This window comes from Amblyomma mixtum, chromosome 9, assembly GCF_055824585.1.
Source record: "Amblyomma mixtum isolate Tamu chromosome 9, ASM5582458v1, whole genome shotgun sequence".
In the NCBI taxonomy this organism is placed as follows: Eukaryota; Metazoa; Arthropoda; class Arachnida; order Ixodida; family Ixodidae; genus Amblyomma; species Amblyomma mixtum.
Genome location: NC_143020.1, coordinates 21,178,017 through 21,205,138, shown reverse-complemented (window position 1 = coordinate 21,205,138; position 27,122 = coordinate 21,178,017). Strand labels below are relative to the sequence as shown.

The following is a 27,122-nucleotide window of genomic DNA, read 5'->3' as shown; positions in this document are numbered from 1 at the left end:
GGAGGAACGAAAGCATTAATAGAAGAACCGTGCGAAGGCACTGCGTTTGTCTGCCTTCAGCCGATTATACGCACGAAATCCAGTGGCTCCGTCTGGAAGCAGTCAAAGAAGTATTCTCTTCAGCAAGGCGAGTCCTAGAAGGCACTGCCCAGCCGCTGAAGCTGTCATCATACTGACGAGAATGTTTGTAGTATTTGTTTCTTCACTCTTCAAAACTGCCGGGATGCCGCTTTAACGCTATGCTTACGATGCACGGCGCGCCTAGATTTATCTTAATTGATCGCATCCAGGCGGAGCCGACAATACGTTATTCCAGAGTGTTCCAGTAACTTTCCAAGCTTCATCTGGAAAGTTCGCTATCAGCTTTAAAAAAAAGCACGGATGAGACTGCCGGGCATTCTGTTCGACGACCGCCTAGCAGGCTTGTTGCTACGCCGCCGTCGAGTGATTAAGTTCTTTGCTGGCGCAAGTCAGCCCAAATAAAGAGTTTCGTTATGAAGACATTCTCGCTGTTTTCCTTTTCGCCGGATTGCAGTCACCACTACGTGACAATAAGGAGGCCCGCCACGCCACTACACTCACCCACTCATCTACATTTATAAGAAAGGAGACGTCAAGGACTTGAAGAATTACGGACTTATCAAATTACTGTCTGTTGCCTACAAGGTATTTACTAAGGTAATCGCTAATATGGTCAGGACGACCTCAGACTTCAATCCACCAAATGATCAGGCAGGCGTTCGAATAGTATATTCGAGAATAGACCGTATTCACGCACCAGTCAGGTGGTAGAGAAATGCGCAAAATATAACCAGCCCCTATATATAGCGTTCATTGATTACGAGAAAGCAGTCGACTCAGTAGAAACCTCAGCAGTCATGCAGGAAATGCGGTATCAAGGCGTAGAAGAGTGTTATGTGAAAATATTGGAAGACATTTTAAAAATTGTACAGCTACCATAGTTCTCCATAAAATCAGCAATAAATTTCCAATAAGGAAAGGTGTCAGGCAGGGATGCCCGATCTGGCCTATGTTATTCACCGCCTGTTTACAGGAGGTATTCCGGGGCCTGCAATGGGAACAGTTGGGGATAAGAGCTAATGGAGAAAACCTAAGCAATCTCAGATTCGCCGATGATATTGCCTTGCTAAGTCACTCAGGACATGAACTGCAAAACATGATCAATGAGTTAGACTAGCGGAGAAGAACGATGGGGCTAAATATTAACATGCAGAAAACCAGAGTAATATTTAACAATCTAGCAAGAAAACATCAGTTCGCAATTGGTGGGGAGGTACTTTAGGTAGTAAGAGATTATGCTTATTTAGTGAAGGTAGTGACCGCTGATCCGGATCATGACAGCGAAATAACGAGAAGAATAAGAATGGGGTAGAGTGAAATGGCAGGTTTTCTCAGATTATGAATGGCAGTTTACGAATATCCGTCAAGAGAAAAGAACACAACAGTTGTGTCGTGCCGGTACTCACCTATGGAGTAGAAACGTGGACGCTAACAAACAGGTTCAGCTTAAGTGAAGGACAACGCAGCGAGCTATGGGAAGAAAAATGACAGGTTTAACCATGCGATGTCAGTCCACGTTAAAGAGCCCTATTTGGTCGAAATTTTCGGAGCCCTTCACTACGGCGTCCCTCATAGCCTCAGTCACTTCGGGACGTTAAACCCTCATACCCAAACCAAACTTTCCGCAGTATCGCACTGACGCTTCCACAGCCAGGTGGCGCAGTCTAACAGTTACACTAAGGTAGAGGTCGAGAACCAAGCATAGAGATGTGAAACGCATCACCAATCTCTTAGGCTGCGTGTCGCTGCGATCATGTGTGTCAGGGGCGTAGGGGAGAACAGTAGTCATGCCTTCCTGATTATTCTCTTTTCTATTTGAACCGAAGCACGCGTGGTGGCGGTGTAGCCATTTACGTGAAAAGCGGTCTCAAAGCAGACCTGCTGCCCGAGTTTTCTGTTATGAAGGATGATTTTGAGATACTTACAGTCAAAATTGCTGACAGTATTGTCTCAGTGGTATATAGGCCCCCGTCAGGTTGCACTGATGCCTTTATTGAGTTTTTTGATGCCTTTCTTGACTTTTGCTCTCGGGAAAAATCTACGCTGATTGGTGGGGACTTTAATCTTAACATTGAAGATAATAGTTGTAACAGCAGTGCCTTTTTAGAAGCTGTCTGGTCCAATGGATTTTTGAATTTAATAACCACACCTACCAGATTTACAGCTACTTCTTCGAGTACACTTGATCTTTTGATCGTTGACATCGCTTCGCATGTGAATTGTGCTGGAACTATAGTTTCGGATATTAGTGATCACTGCGCTGTATTTGCTTCTGTTGTTGCCCAAACCCCTGCTGTCAATTGTGAACATAACGTCTTTACTTACCAGTGCATTAATGAAGAATCCCTTAACCGTTTTAGGCTGTCAATACTTTCTGAAGACTGGAGCTCGATTTTCAATTACTCTCAGCCGGACGAATGCTATAAGTACTTTCTTAATAAATTAAAAGTACACTACACACGCTGCTTTCCATGGAAGACAAAAACTAAAAAATCTAAGATCCGAAAACCATGGGTAACCCCCCTTCACATGAAAATGATGAACCGCAAAAGTAAGCTTTTCAAGCGTTTTATGCTCACTAAGGATCCTGCTGATTTAGTTTCATTCAAAAAATATCGTAATAATCTAACAAGTGAGCTAAGGCGCGCTAAGCAAGCTTACCAGCAGCGCTTAGTTAGTAATAACAAGCACAATCCCCGACAGCTATGGAAAGTTTTGAATGAAGCTTTTGTCCACAAAAAACATAACAAAACACTAGGTGAACTATTTGTCGAAAATGAGCTTTTATCCGGGGCCTCCCTTGCACAGAAATTTAACTCTTTCTTTACTGCCTTTAAGCCAACCGGAGACGTAAAACCTGCCACTAGTACAATTAGCAATATGCCTAATGAATCACTGGTCTTTTATCAAACGGATTCGGAAGAAGTGTTCTCAGTATTAATGAATCTGAAATCAACACGCTGTGTGGATTATGATGGGCTGCAAATAAAACCGCTGAAGTTTGTTGCAGACCTAATAGCCCCGTATCTAGCTTTCATTTTTAATCAGTCCCTTTCATGCTCTATTTTCCCTAATGAAATGAAAAATGCCAAAGTAACAGTTATCTTTAAAGGAGGTAATAAAGCCGTATTAACCAACTACCGCCCGATTTCCGTACTTCCGGTTTTTTCGAAGGTATATGAAAAGATTATTCTAAAAAGAATGGATAGCTTTTTTACTAAACACAGCTTGCTAACAGATTCACAGTTTGGGTTTCGAAAAGGACGCTCTACCGAATCTGCTCTCCTCTCACAAAAAGAATTTATCTTGCAAAATTTTGAACGCAAATGTCTAACTCTCGGTATCTTTGTTGATTTCAGTAAGGCTTTTGACTTTCTTAACCACACTATTTTGCTTGCTAAACTAGAAATGTATGGTGTTCGAGGAATGTGTCTCCATCTTCTACGGTCATACCTCACTGATCGAAAGCAGGCTGTTTTCTGTGATGGACATGGATCCACTCTCCAGGCTATAAACTGTGGCGTGCCTCAGGGCAGCCTTTTAGGTCCTTTTCTCTTTAACGTATATATAAATGACCTCGTAAACATTGACAGTGACGTTAAATTCATTCTGTACGCAGATGACACCAGTATTTTCTTAACGGGCTCCTCAACAGATCATTTATTAAATCGCGGTAATGCTGTTCTTAAAACTTTGCATGCGTGGTCCGTTCAAAATGGGTTGTGTATTAATACCAATAAATCTAAAGCTGTTTTCTTCAGACCTAAAAACATCAAAATTAACTTAAACGATGATCTTCAACTTGGTAACCATAAAATAGAAATAGTGGACACCTTCAGATCACTCGGGGTAATTTTTGACGCCTGTATGAGCTGGACCGCACACGCAACACATCTTCGTAAGAAATTAGCTCCTTCCGTTGGTTTTCTTGCTCGGTACCGCACTGAATTTCCTCCCTGTATAAAACGAATGATTTATCATGCCCTATTCCAATCACACATTAACTATTGCCACATAGTTTGGGCTACCACATCCAAAACAAATCTACAGAAAATTCTAATTCTCCAAAAGAAAGCTATCAGGATTATCGAAGGTGCCAGTTTTACTGCCCATACGGCTGAATTGTTTATTAAGTATGAAGTAATTCGTGTAAATATTTTTCTTGAGTACCGCCTATTATACTATCTCAAATTTTCTTCACCATCAATATGTAATTTTTTGCTTAATATCGCAATGTTAAAGCCCATAGAAAAGTATGTTCAAACCCGATCAGCTGCAAAATGGAAACTTCCACGCACTAGAACTAATTATGGTAAACAAGCACTTAATTTTCTTATACCTAATGTTCTAAACAGCTACGAATCTAACCAGCTTAGCATGTATAACCTCCGGCCACATGATTTAAAAGTGTACTTTGTAAATAATATTCCATAACTTCTTATCATATATTGTAGTTTGTGTATGTATCGGTGTCCTTTTCCCATTTGTCATCAACCCAGCAGTGTGTGTAACTTTCAAATGCATCTTGTTCAGTTTTAATTGTTTTTTTTTCTAGTTTCAAACTACATCTCTGTGTAGCAATCCGTTCAATTGTAAATATTAATTCTTTCTATAGTGTGCTCGTATGCGACCTGCCACCGTTGTATGAATGTGTTTATCTTATTTATTATGTTGTAATGGCTCTTAGATGAGCCACAGGCATTTTCAAGCTATTTTCTTTAGCTTTTGGCCTGTGGCTCATTCTAAAGAATGTGCATATTTTTGAAATAAAGTTTGGATTCAATTCAATTCAATTCAAAACAAATTTCGCAATGATCATAACTGCTCGCAAATAGGCATGCAGAAAAAAAAATGGCTCTGGCTTAGCTTGGTTAAGCCCGGTAATTCCGAAAGCAATATCCGTAGCTACGCCATGGTTGAGCTGGTAGTGTATCTGGTGGTGGTGCTTGTGGTTAGACTTGTGGTAATGCATCGGTTATACAATCCAGTCCAATCCAATATGCTAATATGGTAGCTACCGGCTTCGCTACGCGACGGGCTGAAAGTGCAACTTTCGCAATAAAAATGGAAGGTTGCTTAACTAGTGTTATCTGCTCCAATGTGCTAGCATATTTTTTTACTGAGTTTATAACGCAATTGACACTTAAGTTTGGGGTCCGAACCTCCCGCTGTTCGGGGATATTTGAGCATACTCGTCAGATGGCGCTACGATGCCCTCTCCCCGTTTCAAAGATGGCGCTCATGGCTTCCATCTATTCATCCAACCATTTTTTGTTGCTACTAAGCCGGCTACGCGTTCGCAATTGGGCTTGCATGTGGAATTTCCAGCATTTTGTTGCTTTCAGACTGGCTTGCACACGGACCGAACTTGATGAAGACAACTTAAGTCCAGCGTGAGAGACTCGCAGCTGAAGAAGCGGATTGTTTGCGTGCGTGTAATGCAGCGGCCAGCGGAGCTGGTCTATTTGCACCGCCGCGAGTTCGTGTTCCGCTCACAGCCAGAACGATCCAGTTTGTTTATATTCCTTTTACATATCACGGCCTCGAGCAATCAGCGATATGTTCATGACGAACCAATATCGACTTATTTTCTCCTATGTGGCGTTTCTCGTTATCAAATTCATACACCGCAAGTTCTACACCTTTCGACACACTGAGGCTGATAGTCAGAGATGTTGATTCCACCAACTGCCAAGTGAGTGCACATCTGTGTACCACTTCCGCCACTTTATTTTACGGTACGAATGTAAGAAATGATATGCTCGCTAGAACACTTCCAACCTCTTTTAATGTTGCTGAAATTTTGAAAACTACACAATACTTCATAATTCATCGCTGGTCTGGAAGCTGCACAGCGTAAGGAACCCAGCGTTGCCAACTCAACAGAGAGAACATAGAAAAAGAAAATGTGGCAGTGAATAATTTAAAAAGAAAAGGTAAAAAGATCTGCAGAGTACTCATGCGTTCTCTGTACTCACAATACCGATAGTGACAATAACACAACCACTAACAATTTTTTTAGCAGGTTTTATCCGGCCCACGCTTCTCGTACGTCCGTTAGGAAAGCCGAAATGAAAAATTTTACCGCTTTTGGGACAAGCAATCAACACATTCTGGTTGTCAGGTATTTTACAAAGGACCAAGTTAGCCTTAGGTTTACATTCTAGCAGTGAAGCAGCAGTTTTCCAGCTATTTATGAAGTTTTTAGGCGTAACCATTTCTTAGTGCTCGAAAGTGTGCATGGGGAGCTTGATATGAACACAGGGAACGCAGAGTGATAGCTTTTACATGCCTCAGCCTCAACTCTTTGAGGAGTTGAAGGCTAACGTATCTAAAGCGGAAAGGTCTAAAGTCCAGCTTGAACAACTTGAGGGGCCACCAGCGAGCTGTACTCATCATTAGGCATAAATAATAAGCACGCTTAAACCCATGCGAAGCAGAGAACCTGACGCAAGGACAAATGACCTCATTGGCTTTCAACCTCTACTGAAGTATCTGACTTTTTAGTGACTGGTTATCACAATACCCGCTCGCTAATAACGAAAGGATATTTAAAATTAGAAGGAGACACGGTAACATCACGTGCAGAACGGAAAATGGCTGGTGGACATTTACTGTAACCAGTGTTGAAATGTTAGCTGTGAATTCCACAATGTCACTGCTGATGATCGCTTCAGAAAGGTAGCAAAAATGGGAAGAGCATGACCAGTGTAACCAGGACTACTTTCCTCATGACTCAACGCAGAGAGGTGGCAGAAAATATTGTCACGTTACTGAGGAAGACACAAGGGCAATTTATAAGTACAGTCCTATGATGCGAGAAATAAGCATATGTTAAAAGAAAGATTAGTCGAAGAATTCCACAACTGTCCGGTTGAGCGAAAATTACCAACAGCCAACCGAGTACGAACTTTTCAACTTTGCAGTGTCTGCATACCAGAAGGCTAGTGATAAAAAATAATACGCACGCTCGTCTCATTGCAGTAGGTTACCTAATAAATGCACAGGTTGGCGATTGTGAAAACAAATATGGCAGTCTAAATGACTGAAAGCTAAATTGGTGGGCAGAGAATTACATGCCATGAAACTGTGAATGTAGGGTTGCGCCCTCAGAAATGTATAACACCTTTAGCAATACTCAATACACGCATCAATAATGTAGTGTTTTCGACAAAAATATCGGCAAGAAATGCCGTCGGCGGACGTACTGTAAAGGAGCTGATTGTGCGCATGCGCACTGCACGCAGTTTCACCTGCGAGGCTTACACAAATGCCTTGTAACTGCTCGGCCTCGCTGAAAAAACATTTTCCTTTCGGATTCAGGAGCTGTCAGTGCTTGTAGGAGAGAAAATGTTCAGTAGGTCACAATTATTGCAACACAAAGGTCACAAGTATAATGGCATCAGTAACTAAGTGGTCTTCATAAACACCGCAGTAAAAATGTAAAATGAAATTTGGAGGTGTCCTTATCAGTTAAGTTTGAGGATGCGATGCGTGAGATTGACCACCTGACGGAAAATTTGAAGAGCTGCTATAGTCCCGCAATGGAATTTTTCCGTATATTGGGCCAGGTGAAGTCTGTGGCAAGCCGATGTTGTGGGCCGCGCTTGAACGCTCGCCGGAAACGCTGCACCGCTGGAAAAACGACGCTGCTGATGGCAATCTGGGCGGAGAATACGCGAGAGAAAGTCACAAGCGTTCGTCATGCAGATGTCCACTAAGTAAATCTGTCTCCACAACGGTTGCGCTTCAGGAGTCGACAAATGCAGTGGGGACAATTTTCTACGGCGGCCTAACGCAGTAGTTATCCACATCCTTTCAACGTTTTACATACCAAGTCGGAAGGCAAGACAAGCCAAGCAAGCTGGGAAAGAGAAACCAAGGAGCGCCCCTTGGGGCGGCAGTCGTTTCATGTCTCCTGAAATAAACGGATGTCGTTTGTACTCGTTAAACGAAGTTCTGTATTTTTAACCAGAGCGACGTAATAGTCGCTTATGTCGAATCCCGGGATTTACCTCAAGACCTGACGAAGACGATTATTTGGATGTGACGGTGACGATTAACAAATAAAATGCCAATTTCTACTCCAAAGCCGCCGCCCAGTGCTAGCGAGTACAGCGATGTGGTCAGACACAAAGCGAAGAAATCAGCTCTCCAGTCACAGGTGACTAAACTGATTGCGGATATTGACTCCTGCATTAAAAGCCGCACGGGAAACGAAAAAGAACTTAGTATTTTTTGGCAAGAATTAGCTCTCCACAGACCCGTTTAAATGAAGCTAACGCCATTGTCGAGGCGCTAGTGCCAGCGGAAGAATCGGAGCAGGACTACATCGAGTATGACTATGCATCGCGAAGCTCCAAGCTGAGATAAAAGAAATTCAAAGAACGAGGCAGCCGAAAGAAGAGCCATCACCAAGCAACGACGCAGGTGAGGCAACTATGATTTGCCACATCAAGCGTCCAAAATTGGAGCTGGTAAAATTTGGCGGCGAAAATATATCCAGGCAAGAATTTGTGGAACAGTACGAGCAGTTGATTCACAAGAACGATCGGCTAACGACCTTGAACAAGTTAAGGAACTTAAAATTGTTTGTTACTGGCGAAGCAGCAAGAACGGTTAAGGGCCTTCCTTTAACATCGCAGGGCTATGGCGACGTCGTCTTGCTATTGAAAAAACGCTTCGGCGGTGAGAACGCCATCGTGGAAGCGCACATGCGAAAGCTCTTGGACCTTGAAACTGTGCAAAGTGCCGAAGACATACGGGCCCTCCTATTGTTGTACGATACCGTCGTCCCTCGCCTCCGAGGGCTAGAGGTGCTCGGCCAGAAACAGGAGATCTACGGCACGCTGCTCTATCCCGTCGTACAGCGCGCCCTGCCGAAAGACATTGCATAAGTTCCACCTAGCCATGGCGAGGGAGGAAACCTTGGAAACGACAACGCAGAACATGGAACGAACTGCATTTCCGCTCTGCAGCGATGACGCACCTGACAGCCAACAGACAGGGCTACAAAATGTACCGTGTCTTTATTGTCGAAGTTAATTGACATTTAGAGCATCGAAGTGCAAAGCCGCCAGAATCACGTTGCTCAGCAAAGCACTAGTAAGAAGCACCAGGCATCAATGCCAAGACGTTAAACCCATCAGGGAGTTACAAGAACAGCATTGGAACGAGATCTAAATCCTCAGCTGCAGTACTGTAGCAGTCAGTACGAATAAATCGTTTTTTTCTTTTGCAACGACAATAACCACGAAACTGCTGCCCGCCATGCTGGCATTTAGTTACAAGAGAAAAGAAAGCGCTATATTTGGGAATAGGCTGGTTCCACTGCATCAAACCAAAACACCGCTCCAACAAGGGCAGAAGAAGCATTAAATGCGGTAACTGTGCAGGGCAGCATGCGACAACAATGTGTGATCCAGTATTTACTCAGCCGAAAGTAACGGCAAATGCAACTGATGTGACAACAGTCCCAGTGAATTTGCTAACAATAGTGGAAGAAACTCGCAAACGAGAAGTACTGCTACAAACGGCGGCTGCGTTGTGTCCAGGTCAAACGAAAGGGGCATACTTCAGTACTCTCCATGACGGCGAAAGCGAACGTTCATTCATTACGAAGCGAGACTTGGAGAAACTGGGGTGCCAAGTTCTTGGAATAGAAACATTGAAAGTTGAAGTGTTCGGGGGACACCAATCAGAAGGAGGCGTTAAAAAAGTGCCGGTGTCGCTAACCGCTCAAAACAAGAAGAGTCAACAGATTGAAGTTCTTGAGACAAACATAATGTGCGAATAAAAAGAATCCTCATTCCTGAACACTGGATCAAGGAACTACTTCGACCTTTGGCAGCGGCCGCCTGGACGTGCAATAACGAAGGAGGTGACATCGACCTCCTCATCGGATTGAAGTATTACTGGGAACTTGTAACTGGAAGAAGCAAGCAGATAGACGGAAAACTCTGACCAGTCGAGACTGCCTTTGGGTGGTGCATTCAAGGACCAGTAAGAACAAAGATAGTTGACTCCCTTATAGAGCATGCTAACAATTCCTTTTTGCATATTACTGGCCGAGAGTGAGACCATAAGCTGCTTGGAACGTTTCTGGGCCCTGGAGTCCATCAGAGTCAGGGGTAACAAAACATATGTTGGGCAACAGCTGCTCTATTCATTCGAAGACAACATTAGGCGTAGCGGATCGCAATACGAGATCGCCCTTAAGTGGAAGCAAAACATATATCTTAGTGAAAACAAGGAGACTGCTGAAAAATCCCTGTTCCAACTGATAAACCGCCTTCGAGGAACTCCTGCCTTGCTAGAAGCCTGCGACGCTGTCATGAGGCAGTACTTCACAGAAGACATAGCTGAGCCAGCCGGTCTTCCAAGAAAGAAACAATACAACAAGTGTGCGATTGTTTTTCTATGCTTCGCCGCGGGAACAGAAGATAGTCATTAAATCAAATCCTAGACACTGGTCCGAATTTGGCAGCCGACGTTGTAGCACTGCTACTGAATTTCAGATGTAACAGAATGCCTTGGTAGCACGTATTGAAAAGCCACTCTTAGAAATAGAGATAAGAGAGAACGAAAGCGATGCATTGCGCTTTTTGTGGCACCATACGAAAGCAGGTAGCAGTGGACCAACAGGCGAATTGCAGACTTTGCGAATGAAGCGAGTTCCTTTCTGAACTACACTAAGTTATTTCTTGTTTTCAGCAACTCTTCAGCATCGCTTGAGGAATATGGAACAGTATCCGGACACAGCATCACTGCTGCAGCGTTCCATGTATGTGGATGACCTCTTAACGGGAGAAGAAAGCGAAGAGAGAGCCCTGAAGAACTATGAAGAAGCTAGGACCATCTTCAGCGCGGGCTGTATGACACAGCACAAGTTGGCGTCCAGCGACCAGACATTGAACGTATGGTTTGCGACGGAGGATTGTCAAGCAACACAGCATACCTCCCAGGGGTATTTAAGTTTTTAGGACTGACGTGAAGTCCCAGCAATAATAACCACACCTTCACTGCGCCGTGCAGTGAGCTACCTGAACCAGGAACAAGTATTAAAAGGTCTATTCAGAAGGCTACAGCAAAGCTGCGTGACTCGCATGGATTCCAAGCTCCATTCACGACTCGAGCAAAGGCTTTATTCCATGAGCTTTCCGTCAAAGAAACGTGGAATGGGATGACATCCTACACAAGATCTGGACGCCAAATGGGTGCGCTGGTGCCAGGAACTAAAGGAACTGAAAACAGTTCAAATTCAACGCTTCTGCAAATCAGGCATGGTCGAACATGCCATAAAAGCAGTCGTGCTCGTATTTGCTGACGCCAGCTCAGTGGCGTAGGGGGAGTGCCCTACATATGCCGAACAGAGGCAAATAGGATTACAACTGCGAGCATCCTGATTAGCAATTTAAGAGTCGTCCCTATCATGCGACTGACTCTTCTGAGACTCAAACTGATAGCGTGTCTCTTAGCTGCTAGACCGGCCTGATACATCCTGAAAAGCCTGAAGAACCACCCAAGTGACAAATTTCTGGACTTACTCGGCAATCGCATTGGATTTAATTATGGGAGAACCCTCGCAATAGAAACAGTATTTGAGTAATCGCGTAACTGAAATTCAGCGTCTTACTGACACCTCAGCATGAAAACATTGGCCGTGATCCGAGAATCCGGCGGATCTCATGACGACAGGAGTTGCAGGTGATCAGCTTGTTGAGAGTTCCATCTGTTTGGAAAAAATGGCCTGGATGAGAGGGAGAGAAATGAATTTTAATGAGAGGAAAAGATGGAGAGTTCGGCCGGTGGTAACATGGCCCTGGCCTGCTACTCCAGAGAGAATGAAGGAAGATGGCGAAGGCGACTGAAGGCGACTGAAAACGATTGGCCATGCTTCTCGCTACTAAGGAACATTCAGGAAATCCAGGAAGAAAAGCGAATTGTGGAAGTCCTTCATACGACAAGCTCCACTCAAGTTACAAAGCTGTTAGACACATATCGATGCAGCAACGCAACAAAACTCTTCCCCGTGAAAGCTTGGATATTACGTTACGTGAACAAGCTACGACATCTGAGCACTGACAAAAGATTACTGACGTCAGTTGAACTGGATGACGCCGAGAAACACAGGATGCGGCAATCTCAGCGAGAAGACATAGAGAGGGAAAACCGCGAAAACACCTGAACTATTCACAAACTCAAATCTACTGTCAGTATGAAGAGACTGATCAGATGAATAGGAAACCGCTGACGGGGCGTGAAGGAAAAGAATATCTGTCGTCTGGTTCAGGCCTTCGTTCTAAACACAGTCGTATATTCAGTCCCCTACCTACGCCTCTATGCAGCGAAGAATAAAATTTAAAGTATAATCATCAGACAACCGTACAAGACCGCCCTCGGTCTACCGCTTTACATGTCAACAGAGAGGATCTTAGGGCTCGGCAAACACAACACGCTAGATGAACTCTACGTGGGACACCTCACGACACAAGCGGAGAGACTCACTCGTAATAGTGCGGCCAGAGCCATTCTCTCCCGACTAGGAATGGCCAACGGACCTCTGAGAGGAGGCGCCGAATTTCAGCTACAGAAACATATTAGGAAGAACCTGCTCGTAAATCCACTCCCCAATGAACATGCACCCCGTGCACCAAGAGGGACGTCGTCGGGCCAGAGCACGCGCTCCGCATGAAAAGTACGGACAGCACTCGGGAGCGGTGCACGTGGATGCTGCGGATTACCAACACAAGGCCTACGCATTGGTGGCGGTGGATGGGCCCGACGGACTGCTCGCAGCCGCGACTATGAAAAGAAGCACCTCCGAGATCGCGGAAAGGCGGCAATAGCTTTGGCTGTACCTGTTACCACCGCTAATATTAAAGGTGCAGTGAAGAGGAATCTGAACTCGTCTTTTTGCCGCAGGAACTCAATCTACACGTTCCGAGCATTCTTAAAAACTGCGATGTATTGCCCTGTGTAGTCGATTTCCCTAATTAAATCGAATTAACGTTCGGCTCCCGCCTTTTTTTTAATTCTCCCCGTACGGTGGGCGGAGTCGACCAATGCGTGAATTAATTACCTTTTCAAAACGTTTTGAGAACACTGGTAGTATAGAAAGTGGGCGGTAATTAGATATTTCATTTTTATCTCCTCTCGTGCATTATTATACTCTAGCAACTTGCATCTGTAGTGTAAATTCACCAGTTAAGAGAGAAACGTTGTAAGCACGTGTTAAAACGGGCCCTATTTGATCTATCACATACTTGATAGGTTCCCTACTGTTCTTAATACCTTGAAAAAGCCTTGTTACGTTCTATACAGAAGTGGGGCAGAAAAACAATGTAATTTGCACATCCAGAATATTTCTGGCGGCTTCAGAGCAGTATGTGCTACTGCCTACCTCTATAAAGAAATCATTGAAATTATTAGCTAGATCCATTCCGCTTATTTCTGTGTCATTAATAACGAGGCTGTCAATCCTTGCATTCTGTTTGTTTTTATTTATGATGTCATTAAGCTTTTTTCACACTACATCGCTCCTTCTGAGGCAATTTCTGTGAATAATGCGCAGATAATAGTCGTCGTTCGCTTTCCTTAAACTTTTATTTAATACATTCCTCAAGGATTTTTATTCGTCCCATTTATTCACAACGCGAGACTGAATAAAAGAGTGATAAAGGTTATTTTATTTTTCTGTATGATAAGTTTAACGTGATGCCGAGTGTCGCAAGGTTTACGTGACTTATTATGCTGCCGACATGACTTGATTTTGAGGAATTTGTAGTAGTGTTTCTTAAAAATTTTAATAAAGTCTTGATCAGCAGCGTTTGCATCATTTACAAAGAAAACTTCGCTCCAGTCAGTCTGCATAATGGCGTGCCGAAAACTCTCCATTGTGTGAGGTGTTATTTCACGATATCTTACTACATCGCACCTGTTGGGAAACATTAGCACTCTTAATAATAAAGAAAATTGGCAAATTGTCGCTGACATCACTGAGCAGCCTTACTGACACGTGATCTTCAGCAGTGGGGTTTGTAATAAACAAGCTGAGTAGATTTTCTTTCGTTCAAATTTAAGCAGCGCTAACTTTTAGGACGAATACACAGAGGACATGACAGGACGGGCGCTGACTTCAACTATGTTTATTGAACACGTTTTTCGTAGAACATAAAAGAAAAGACGACAGTGAGTGATGCGCATCTGCATTGCTGCTTAAATATGAACGAAAGAAAATGCATAGCCAAGTAGCACCGCCACGTGTTTTACTAAGTCGAGTAGAGTTGATGAGGAGCACGTAATTCGCGTCAGACCGCTCATCACATTCCGGAAACCATTGCTTTGCATAACAACTAGGAAGTCAGTGGCGGAACTGCTTTCATTTAGAATATCTAAATTCATATCAGCACCTATTCTAAGAATACGTGCAGTTTCATTGGCATATGTTATTAAGGAGTAAAAAAACTGCTAAATGCAGAAAGGCTTACGTTCGGTGGTCTGTATAGAACTGTAAAAATGTTTTCATTGTTTCTGATACATAGAGCTTCATAATTTTCGTAAATCACACTGTATTCATTTACAATCTCATACTGTGGTAAAGAAATCAGGATGGATACGCCCCCTCCTCTGCTATCTTTACGGTCCTTGCAGAAATGATTGTGATCTGGTAGTACTAAGCACTCTGAGTCGGTGCTGTACCATGTTTCCGTGAACATTATTATGTCAAATTTGACACGACACGTTTCAAGCAGAAAAATTATGTCATCGCGTTTCGGGGTCACTGATCTTGCATTAAGGTTAAAAACCTGTATCGATTTGTTTGCCCTGTTCTCTGCCACAATGCGAGCTAAAAATCCTGGAAGAACAAGATCGATTCTCATTATCGTCAGATACAATGTTCAGTGCCTCAGCATAGCTAAGCGAGCCATATTTAGTCTTCAGAGTTAATCTTATCGAGATCACTTTCACGCAATATGTGTACCACAGTCGAGGTTTCAGAGAGTTGAGAAGAACGGTGGAGTTTCTCGTCCACACGAACTTCTAGTTGTGTTGGAAACTCACAATGAGGCAACTCACAATAAAATTGGCTTTGTTGTAGCTCTGGTTAAACCTGGAGGATAGACCCTTTAGAAAATTCAGTCTGGCAACTCGGCAGGCATCATCATCAGCAACTTTCGTCGGCGTCGTGCGCCATATTTTGGGCACCTTTGGCTGGAAGACGCGCAGCTATAGCGCTCTGCACAGCCTTTGCACTAGTTTCCACCTTGTGGCATGTCTGGTTGCGTTTGTGAAAGCGATTGTGTAAAATTTGCAGAGGTCGAGGGACCTGACTGTCATCCCGGGCGGATTTTCAGAAAGGCTTTTGGACTCCTATCGTCCGGCCGCACCTCTCAGCGAAGCTACAAGCCGGTATCACTGCGATCCGTCGACAGTGCGCGTTCCGTGTTACCCTGCAGGTCGAATCTACTGTCGATAAAGGAGGGCTAACAACACTTGGACCGGACTCGACTACAAGCAGGTGCACTGCAGGGCGAAATGCTTGTGGATTCGGATACGGGCGCTCGATCAGCGATCTAGGCCGAGCGACGACTAGGGCAGTCGGGGACCAGCGCGCAACTCGTCGCCCTGCGTCGCCGCAGGCGGTGTCGTTGCCGAAAGCTCCACTCTAGCACAGGCATGCTGTCGTTGCTAGAATCTAGCAAGCATCCTTTCTGGTAGCATGGCCATTTTGTATTTTCTTGTGCGAACGTGAAGTAAGCTGAGCCTGCCGGCCGGCCAGCCTGGATCCCCTGCAGGCGTCATAAAAACGAGCTAATGAGTGTTATCGACGTAAATAATAAACCCTGTGATAGGGAAATGAGAAAATATATCATTTTTCTGGGTCATTCGTCAATACCGAGTTGCTGGTAAAAGTGACAACTGTGGTACGAGCGAATTTGTTGCGAGAACCGCCTCGAAGCTGCCGCTGGCCCGACGCTGGGGTCCGGCTCGACTGGCGCCCGCTAGCTCCGCTGCTGAAGGCGCCGTAGAAATTGACCATACTATTATTTTATTGTGAGATGATGCTGTTAACAGTAAAGCGGAGTGAAGAATAGGCCTTCAATTATAGCGCAGGCGACTTCCGAAGCGCCGGCCCCTGCCGCTTCGATGCGAAGCAGGCTATAGGCCTAGCGACGACCACGGCAGATAGGCAGCCGCAGAGCTCTTCGCACGGAGCGCCCGCGAGCGGTGCCGTTGCCCAAAGCTCGCAACATCAGCTGGCATGCTTTGTCACCGCTCGAGTATAGCTGGCAGTCTTTCTGATAACAAGGCGATGCCGTCTTTTCTTGCAATATTTGTACACCAAGCCAAGCAGCGCTCAGGCACTGCTGCGCTGCGGCGAAGTGCGACACCGGTTGTCGGCGGAGCTTGGGTAGAGCGGCGCAGCAGTGCTTGCCGCTGCGTGTGTCCCTGCTTGCTGTGGTGTGGCAGTTCGGATGCGGCGCGACGGACGTGTTGCCGGACATGTGTCTCCTGCCTTAGCCAGAGTGCACAGGCCCTGACCGAATTAAACACACAGCTGCTGCTGCTGCACTCCGCCTATGTCGCCGTCGTTTGCTGCATGTTCGCAACGGAGAGAACGACGGCGCTCCTCGCCGCGCCGCATCGTCGTGCTCTTTTTCGCGCACACGGAACTCTCTATGAATGGACGTGGATTCTTGAAAATCCAAAACAAGCGCGTTTGAGCTACGTTTTGATTTTGTGACGCGCCGAAACAGTCGCCAGCATCGGAATGCATGTCGTCGAGTGCGCCGAAGGTGGTACCTTATTTTGGTGCTCACTATACAGCGGAGCGATTACACGGTAGAAGGAACTTTTCGCTGCTCTTTCAATACTTATATCATTTATTTTAATGTGAAAACGAACAGGTCACGGACGAGAAGAAAGAAGCATGCAGCTACTCCATGCGCTCCGTGCTCAAGAAACACAGCCTGTTTCCGTGCGCGTCTCTTCGCCGCGCTGGCTGCAGAAAGGCACACAGCAGCATGCCGGCTTCGCGACTATAGCTTGGTGCACATAGCCAATGTCAAGGAACATGGCTAGGACACAGAAACAAGAAAATTGCGCTTGTTGTGGCTTCGCCGGGCGCGCGTACTTTTCAATCTGGCCCGAGCGCATACCGGCAGGCGTATGCCCAAGTAATGGCGGAGGCACCGCGGTTTGCGCACCACACACCAGATGGCGTTGAATTTTCTAAAGGGTCTATTGCGAAAGCAATATCTGCGCGTAGCCATATGTTACTGCGTGACCTATACTGCCCACAGTCTCGCCATTTCGCGTGCTCATGTACGACCATGCTGGGCATGCGCGAGGAGAAAGTGACGTCACTACGCATAGCTGGCATGCCTTGCCGCATGAGTTCGCCTTCCTTTCCTTAAAATTGTAGGAATGTAAAACGTTCACAACGCCAACGCTAATGAACACAATGAACTCCGATGGCCTATGGCTTCAGGGCCGCGTTTCTGGCACAACCTTGTCAATGCCTGCAGCTCACATCGCTCTCTCATCACCCGATACCTATAAGCACGATTCAGGCGTCCACTGACCAAGAGAGCCAGTAAGCGCACTTCCTTCCCTTATATTAACCGGAGCGTAAAACGTGGCCAACGCCAACGAACGCCGACGGCCAATGGCTTGAGCGCCGCGTTTCAGGCACAACGTTGTCATTGCCAACGCATGCAGTGCACACCTGTCACTATAGGATAGCTCGAGGGTACGCAACAAACCGAGCATCCAACAATCCCGACCCCACTGAGGAACCCGAGCCGGTAGCCCAAAGTTATACAGACATTCTTAACTACTACAGAGGGATCAGACGAAAAAAAGGAAAGTGCACGGGCCTGCCAACTGGCTCAAGCCGAGCCACCACCGCTGCCACGTGCAGATAGAAGAGAGTTGAAAGAGTACAGAGAAAAAAATTATGGTTGAGGCTTAGCTAAGATTAAGCCCAGTCAGATGCGAAGCATATTGGTGGCTAGGCTTGGTAATACATGGCTCTCCTTGGTTGCATACTTGGTCATTTTAATACAACCAATAGAAGCCTTCGTCGTGGGGGAAGACAACGGCATGGCTACAGCGGAACGCCGACTAACCCCAAGACGCGCGTTGGGTGAGCGCCTGGATTGCCACGGAAGCCGCGTCTGCCTGCCCGGTGGTGGTGGAAAAACATTTATTTACACATGCACTACTGGAGGTATTGCATGAGCTGACGCAGAGGGGGCCAGCCCTTACAAGTACTAGGTGGAGCGAGCGTTTCACCTACACCGAGCGTGAACGCGAGTTCGAAATGCGCGGGAATGCCGCTCGAGGACATTCCGGCGTCTTTGCGATGGCATCGTCACGACGACGTCACGGTGTCACGTGGCGTGACGGCTAGGGGTCCCACGGCGACGGCGCGAGGTGGAGGCCGCCTCTCTCATCCGGTGTCACGTGGTGTGACGTCACGGTGTCACGTGATGTGACGTCACGGTGTCACGTGGTGTGACGTCTAGGGGTCCCACGCCGACGGCGTGAGTGGTAGCTCTAGCAATATGCTTCGCATAAAAGAGAGAGTAAAGACGCGCGTCGCAACAACCGCGTCCGCCGGAGCGGACGCTGGCTGAAAAAACTCCGCCTCTCCCGTAACCGAGAGTAGAGTAAGCATGAAATGTTTACGGGCATAACACGAAGCGTACGCGGACACCACGAGACGCAGGCCTGAGAAGAATGTATATGCAGCACGTTCGAAACTGTCTAAAGTGCATAGAGGCGGAAGCCTTTTCCGCACCACTTTGCCTATGTGACACTGGCAGCGTCACCACTGGATTACGTCACACGTAATTCATGACTAAGTAATGGCAAATTACTAATTAGTGACTAATTACTGATTAATGACTAAATACTATTTAACTGCTAATTAATGACGCTTAAGCTTTTGCCTTTAGGTGTGGAACGCGACAGCGTGTTGTAACGCTGCCAGGCAGCCCACGGAACGCCACCATGCGTTCGGCGCGATGCCTTGCCCTTTGAACGCGACGCTTTTTCAGGAAAGGAAATTACGCAGTAATTCTCTGTCATATCGGTGGACACCCGAACTGCAGCGTACAGGAAGGGAGGAACGCCACCACCCGTTCGGCGCGATGCCTTGCCCTTCGAACGGCTTTTTGAGGAAAGGAAATGGCGCAGTAATTCTCTATCTCGGTGGACGCCCGAACCACACTTTAAAGGTAGAGAGGAACGCCACCACCCGTTCGGCGCGATGCCTTGCCCTTTGAACGCAACGCTTTTTGAGGAAAGGAACTGGCGCAGTAATTCTCTGTTATCTCGGTAGACACCCGAACCGCTCCGTACACGAAGGGAGGAACGCCACCACCCGTTCAGCACGAAGCTACCGGTGGTGGTGAAAACTTTAAATTACTGAAATAGAGTTTGGGAGCCGCAGAATGGCCGCGCTACATGGTCGGCGTCCCTAGTCCGGGACACCGCATGACAATGCCCCGTCTCTCGCCCGTTTCACCAGAGCCCTTTGGGACTCAAGCGAGGAGCAGTTGAGGAGGGAAGTCTCCCATGCCTCTCTGGAAGGTGTAGGGGAAGGTGGGAGGTGGGGATTTTGAGTACATGCCCACACCATGTGGAAGATATCACAGGTCTCCCCACAGTGCGGGCTTCGCCCATCCGTGTTAGGATCGTAATGCTTTAAGATTGCAGGACAGAGTAGAGTACCTGTCTGCAGGCGCCTTAAAGTTCGCTCCTCTGTCTTACTCAGCCCCTTTGCAGGGGCCGGGAAAAGCCGGTGGATGTCGCTATAATGCGTTATAATTTCCCTGAATCGCAGCATAGGCTGGTTAGTCTCCGAGCCAGAAGAGCTGGGATGAGGAGCCCGGTGAGTAAGCGCTCGGGCAGCCGCGTCAGCGGCCTCATTACCTCGTAAGCCCTGGTGGCCAGGAGCCCAAATGATTCTTTTGGGTGTTGGATCAGTGGCAGCTAAGGAAGAGATCTCCACTGCCAAGTAATGATCACATGCTTTTCGGGAGTCCGTAATGATGATTCTCGAATTGACGTGGGCGGCAGCAAGCGCTATCGCTACTTCCTCGGGTCGCATTGAATTCGGGGCTCGAAAAGAGAATCCATCAACGTGCATTTCCTGGTGAACGACAGCGGCTGTGTAAAATCCCGTGGGCGATGGGCCTGCTACGTCTACATAATATACACCGGGTCGGGAGCCGTGTTGTCTCTCAAGAGCCCGAGCCGACGCTTGTCGCCTGTTTACGTGCATGTCGGTGCCCATGTTACGGGGGAGCGGGGAGACCCAGAGCATATGGCGCCACAGTACTGGGACACGCTCCGCCTCCTCTGGAGTGCAGTCGTGTTGGATGTGTAAGCTGTTTAGCAGGCGGCGCCCAGGGGCCGTCTGCATGAGCCGCGTGTATTGGTTCACGAGGTGGGCCTCCCGCAGCTCCTGGTAGGAGTTTAGCACCCCAATGCCTTGAGTTTTGCATTAGAGGTAGCCACCGGGAGATCCAGGGCTCGCTTAGTTGCCTTGCGGATGATGGCGTCTATTCGCGCCTCGTCTTGCTTAGTAGTGCGGAGATATGGCACGGCGTAAAGGATCCGGCTAGTCACGAAGGCATAGACGAGCCGAAGCGCGTCCCCGCCCCGTAGACCGCCCCGCTTGTTGGAAACGCGGCGGATCATGCGCCCTACCTGTTCGCCTACTCTCTTGAGTTTCAGAATGGTGGAGTCCGGTCTGAGTCTGTGGTGAATGAAAAGGCGCAGAATACAGAGCTCCTCCACCTCTCTAATAGGACCTCCTGACAGAGGAGGAGGAGGAGGAAAAAACTTTTATTAAGCAACCCTTGAAAGGAAGCCAGTGAGGGTGGGGATAAGGATAAGGGGGTTGCAGGAACAGGTGGGCCCTCGCGGTCGCGCTAGGTGGCCAGAAGCCCATGGGCCCTGGCGACCTCTGTGGCCCAGGTCACCATCCGGAGCTGAACCTCCGACTGGGAGCTGTGCAGCACGGCCTCCCATTTTTCCCGGTCGTCGAGTCTCAGAAAAGGGGGAGTTGGAGTATTAGGGCAAGCCCTAAGTATCCGCCTTTGGGTGTTGGCATAATTTGCAGGACGGATGATAGTCCCCTGGGTGCATGAGGGAATACAGGTAAGGGTTCGGAAAAGTGTCTGTCTGAATCCGTCGCCAAACGACTTCCTCGGCTTTATTTAGCGATTTATGGGGAGGGAAGTAAACTAGTCGGGAACCCCGGTAGTGAAGCGTGACTTCGCGGTACGTCATTAGGCGTTCCCTAGCACTGCGGAAGGAGGGGAGGCCGTCCACCGCCCGGTCGACGAGTCCTCGGGCGTGATTGAGATGTGAATTGCTGTCCTATCCTTTGGGTTCGCTCTGACATGCAAAAGCTCTGATTTCGCTGGAGCACATTGGAGCCCACAGTCAATAGCATACGCATCGACTATGGAAGCGGCCTGCTGAAGGCGGGCCTCCATGTCCCCAAGGCTCCCCTCAGTGGTCCAAATTGTAATGTCATCTGCATATAACGCGTGTTGAATGCCTTCCACCAGGGCCAGTTGGCTTGGGAGGCGCATCATAGCTATGTTGAACAGGAGCGGTGATAACACCGCTCACTGAGGGGTACCCCGTGTTCCCATAATGTAAGGGCCGTATTCCTCGCCCTCAATCCGAAGAAAGGCCTGGCGATCAGTCACATACGCCTAGGCCCTAGCCCCACAATCGGTAGAACTCAAGTTGGCCAGGATGCTTCCGTGTTTAACATTGCCGAAAGCCCCTTTCAGATCAAGGACGAGGATGGCTTTGTCATTGTGTTGCATAGTTGTGGGTCGTATTACAGCCCTGTGCAGCTGGAGAAGGACATCATGTGCAGACATGTGGCGGCGAAACCCGAACATGGTGACTGCAAAGAAGCCCTTACTCTCCAGGTATGGAGAGAGGCGATCCCGAACCATCGTCTCCATAAGCTTGCCCGCACATGAGGTCAGTGATATGGGCCTCAGGTTCTCCGTATTCACGGCCTTACCTGTTTTAGGGATAAACGTCACAAGTGACGTTTTCCACTCGGGAGGTAGTGGACGCCCGTCCCAGATCTGGTTGATGTATTCTAATAAATGGAGGTAGGCTGAGTCCGGTAGGTTCGCCAACAGGTTCACTGTTATGTGATCCCGTCCCGGAGCCGTACCCCGGCGCATTTTTGCTAAGGCCGCCTTAAGGTCGTGCAACTCAAAAGGGGCATCAAGTGTTTCATTAGGCCTGCCAGAGTACATGTACTCAGGCCCAGGCGTGTCCTCCGTACGACAAAGATATCTGTCGCACAGAGTGTCCGCAAGTTGCGCCGTCGTACCTTGATACCCTTGCAGAGCCCGCCGGAGCGGCTTTTGCGTCTCCCCTCTCGTTTGGGAGGGGTCGATTAGACTGCGAAAGAGACGCCACGTCCCCTTCGAGCTCATCTGATGAGCTGCGGCGTCGCAGCGTGCTATCCAATTTGCATCGGAGAGTTCGGCAGCATACGCTGCAGCTTGCTCTGTGAGTTTGGCTATGCGGTCGCGTAATTTGCGATAAGTTTTCTGCTTTTTCCACCGTTTAGTTAAGGTCCGGCGCGCCTCCCACAAATGCAGGAGGTGGGTGTCCACTGCGGGGATCTCTTCGGTGGTTTGTAGTGTTGTGACGTGTTGTTTCTGAATGTTGTATATGTGGTTAGCCCACTCCGCGTAGCCGCCGGTAAATAGTACGGGAGGGATAGTGTGATTTCGGAATTTGTGCCAATCGGTCAGCTTGGCCTGACCCCATTTTTTGCGCGCTGCCTTCGCCATGAGTGTAATCCGGAGAAGGAGGTGATCGCTGCCTAGAGAATCTCCCAAGTTCTCCCAAACAGCCGCTCTAGCATTTTTACCGAGAGAAAGGTCTGGACACGTGTCGCGGGTTACCGAATTCCCCACTCGGGTGGGATGCGCCGGGTCCGTGAGCAACGTGAGGCTGAGGGTGGAGATGAGCTCCGCCAGCTTACGTCCTCTTGCCTGTTCGAAGTGGTAGCCCCAATGAAGGCTGGGAGCATTGAAGTCTCCAACGATCACTAGAGGCTCTTTGGCTGCCATTTTTATCGCGCGAAGGAAGATTTCATGAAAAGTTACGCGTGGCTTATGCGGAGGGCAGTATATGTTGAGGATATGTATTGACGGGTCGCGGCGTCTGAGAGGCAGTACCCGGACCATTGTATATTCTTGCTCGGTACTCAAGTCTAAGTCGACCTGAACCCCGGTGTAAGCCTTATTCACAAGGATGCACGTAGAGGGGCCCCCCCTGAAAGGTGCTGTAGCCTGATAATTTAGCGTCTATGCCGGGCTCCTGCAGGGCAACGAGTGCCGGCATGTCACCTAGGGACTGCAGGTAGAGCTGGAGGTGTGACCGTTTTTTCCAGGCTCTGAAACCCCTGCAGTTCCATTGGATGATTTGGAATTTTTCAAGGTTTTTATCATTCCTATTAGTTGTGCTAGCCATCTTGTTCTATTTATTTACGGGCGAGCGGACTAGCTCTGGCCGGAAGCCAGCGCGACCTCAGCGAGGGGCCGCACCGACCCAACAGCTGCCGAGCCTGAACCGTGTTCCTTCGCTGCCTGGCGGGAGGCTGTCTTATGTTTGAGGTGAGGGAATCGCAGCTAGTGGCGTTCTTAATTTGGGTGCTGACCCAGGGCTACACGGCTTTAAGGACAGAGTCAGTGACCTGGGCCATAAGGTCGGGAAGTCCTTGCGTTAAAGCTGCCTTCAACATGTCCTGGAAGGACTCGCGGACTGCTGACATGATTTGGTTCGGGAGGGCCGCCACTTGCTCCTCCAGTTGCTCGGTTTGGCGCTGCAGTGCCTCTAGGCCGGCGACGCGACCAGCCGATCCAACTACCGTGTCTCCGCTCTGCCGCGAGACGCTAGTGAGGCAAGATGTTACGGATGAGCCGTCATCCTCGTCACCTGGCTCAGCTTCTTGCATTGTTTCGGATGACCCGGCATGTTTGGCCTCTAATTCCTGAATTTTGCGCGCTAGAATTTGGTTCTGGCGCCTGAGCTCTTCTACCTGCTGCTGTAGGGCGGTTTCGGTAAGGGAGGGACGGGTAGGGGAGGGACGTGTAGGGGGCCCAGAGACTGCCCTACTCCAACTGCTCACCTGTGGTTGGACGGGTGCCAAGGGCGGGAAGTCCCTGGCGTTGAAGACCGGGGGCACCGCCTGGGTCGCGGACTTGACAGGTTTCGATGTGCCGGGTTTGGCCTTGATTTCCTGATCGGCTAGCGCTTTCTTGGCCTTGGGCGGAGGAGCCTGCGTGGGCCCCGGTTTGTCTTCGATTTCGATCCGGATGGGGAGCTCGGTTTGATGGCTTTCCGGAACCGCCAGGCACAACCAGGAGCTCCGGCAGGGTGGCCGCCTCCGCAGATGAGGCAGCTCGGATCACAGTCATGTTCCGCCAGGCCGTCAGGAGTGGCATCGGGAACCTGGACTCCGCAGAGTTTGCATCGTCCCGGCTGTGGTCGCGGGCACGCATCGGCCCGATGGCCCACTGTGCCACAGCGGTGGCATGCTGGCACTGTTACTTGTACAGGCGAACAGGGAGCCGTTCGTAGCTGTAAAACACCGTCCGTGACACCTTGGTCCCCGCGAAGGTGATCACAGCAACCGGGGTTCTCCCTAGCTTGCGCACAGACACCACATTTTGTTCCGCACTGAGTTTTCTTTTAACGCTTTCATACGTTTCGTCTGGCGAAACAGTCACGACGCCTCGACAGAACGCGCTGGAGAGTTTAGGGTGTCCCCGGAACGGTAGCTCGCGTTCCCCTACCGGCAGAATAATATCCCGGAGTAGCTTCTCCGCGGCGTCGACTGATTTCAGTGCACATACAAGGACGTTTTGGTCCCAAACGAGCCACACCGCAAGTCCAGCATTTGCGTCGTCCTCGAGGATGCTGCGGACTGCAGCGCCGGCTTGTCCAGGACCAAACGTTGCCTTGAAGTCGACCGTGTTTCTTGGTTTCAGCACCACGACGATGTCATCTTTTTCAATGCGCGGCGTGTTCTGCGGCTGCCAGCGGAGTTGCTTGGAGCTCTTCGAGGCTGCGTTCGGCGCACTCCCGCCCTGCGTATGCGCACAGCTAGCCGGTGGCTGTTGCTGGGTGGCACCAGCACCAGCGTCCCTCGATGCCGCTGCCGCGTTCTTCTTTCCGCGCCAGACGCGGACCATATCTTGTAGGTAGTCGTCCTCGGTTGTTAGAGGAAATTCGCCTTGAGTCATATCCTCGGATTGATGGGTATCCATTGTTACGATCTGCAAGGACTGCGGGTCGTATCCGGTGACTTGATTTGGAGCCGCCGGAGCCGAGGGATCCCCGACCGGGGCCATCGCAGGCCCCAGCGCCGTTAGGCTTAGCACCACCGCGGCGTGACGAAAGCTTCAAATGACCGAAAAGAGGGTCAAAAGTTGGCCCCACCTTAACAAACGTGGTGTAGACGGGTGCCGCTGAGGTTCCTGGAGACGATAATACCAGGCTTGCAGGGGAAAAAGTTGGTGTATCGCAATTTATTGCGATTTGTCACGGAGCCGACGCGGTATGCGACCGCTCCCGTCACCGACGCTAGCTCCCTATATGCCGGTCCTGTAGAAGGGCTTTGAGAGTCTCGTTAAATCTCGTACGGTGGCCGGATGTTCTCGTTTCAGTGCCCGGATGAGTGGAATTCAGTGCCCGGATGTTGGATTTCGGTCTCGGCGTGACGTCACCACACTGCCGACAACGGGAGCTAAAAGCATTTCATGCTTAATACCCGCCCCCACACAAACAACTCATACAGAAGACGCCGTAGCATGGCGACAGTTACAAACGGGAACATTCCCGTGCTTAACATGCTGAGTAAAATTCACTCCACGCAGTACAATAGCGAGTGCCTGTGGTGAGGCGACAAACCAACCCTATACCATACCACATGGGCTTCCCAGAATATAGGCGAGCTACCCATAATAGAAAATCCGATGGCTGAACAGTGGGAGAGGATGCTATCCAGCGACATGTTGAAAGTCCAACAAAGACTAGAAAGGCGTGCACGCAGGGCAGCTACCCTCAGCGGAGCCCTGGACTAGGAAAACCGACCCTGATGATAAGATGAAAGACTCCATCTGAAGCCACAAAAAATACTGTAAAATAGGGCAAATAAACGTTTTCCGCCACCACCAACGCCACTTAGCTTAAAGCATGGGTGAAGTGTCCACTGTTCCAAGAGAGCAGTTATGCGCCTTCCGTCTGGTTCAGGTGTCCACGAGATGTGGACACCTTGCCCTCACCTCACGCTATGTATACCCTGGCATAGCAGAGCTAACCCACTGCCGATTTCATATGCACCACAAAACACGCAGATGGCGATGCGCAATCGCTAATGCGCATCAGAGAACGAGAGAGAGGGAGACTGTCGGCGAGGCGATGGAGAGAACTCTGCAGCGGCGGCGGCTCCGGCGCCTGCCCCGGCGCGCCAGTTGAGCGCCGTGTGACATCACCCGCTCTTGGTGCATGCGCAGCTTGGCCTTTCCAGAGCTCCGCGAAATGGCTCGTCGACTAGCGTAGTGATGCTTTCGCAACAAAAGTCAGAGGTTTTAAGGCGAAAGCCTTTAATGCCTCATACTGTCGTTAGCAGGCGCGTCGGCAGGAATGTCGACAGACGCGTCGGCAGCCGTGTCGACAGACGCGTCACTGCTTAAAAGGCTCAAGGTTCCAGCATAAATAAAGGCGCATCTAGTGAATGCATGGGCTTCATAAATAAAATAAAAGGAGTAAAGTCAAGAAAAGGAAACCAAAAAATAAAAATATGAAAATAAACAAAAATAAAAACAAAGTAAAAATAAGATGTGAACATAAAAATAAAAAACAATAAAATTAAGATAAGGAGCAAAACAAAAAGAAGGAAATATAAAAAATAAAAAAGCAAATAAAAACAAACAGTGGCCAGTGAACGCTTTCGCCTTGCAGCACTT

General features: G+C 48.5%; 1 protein-coding gene across 5 annotated transcripts in view; it reads right to left on the bottom strand.

Annotated features, from left to right (window-relative positions):
• Positions 1-27,051, bottom strand: part of LOC149328466 (uncharacterized) — a 125,832-nt gene extending 98,781 nt beyond the window's left edge. For all 5 annotated transcript variants that reach the window (XR_016285830.1, XR_016285829.1, XM_089562108.1 and 2 more), the window contains exon 1: positions 24,281-27,051. Coding sequence is in view for 3 of the 5 variants with exons in the window: in XM_089562108.1 (XP_089418234.1) it covers positions 24,281-24,653 (373 nt within the window). In the remaining 2 variants the exon portion in view is untranslated. The remainder of the gene's footprint in view (positions 1-24,280) is intronic.
• Positions 27,052-27,122: the final 71 nt, after the last annotated feature.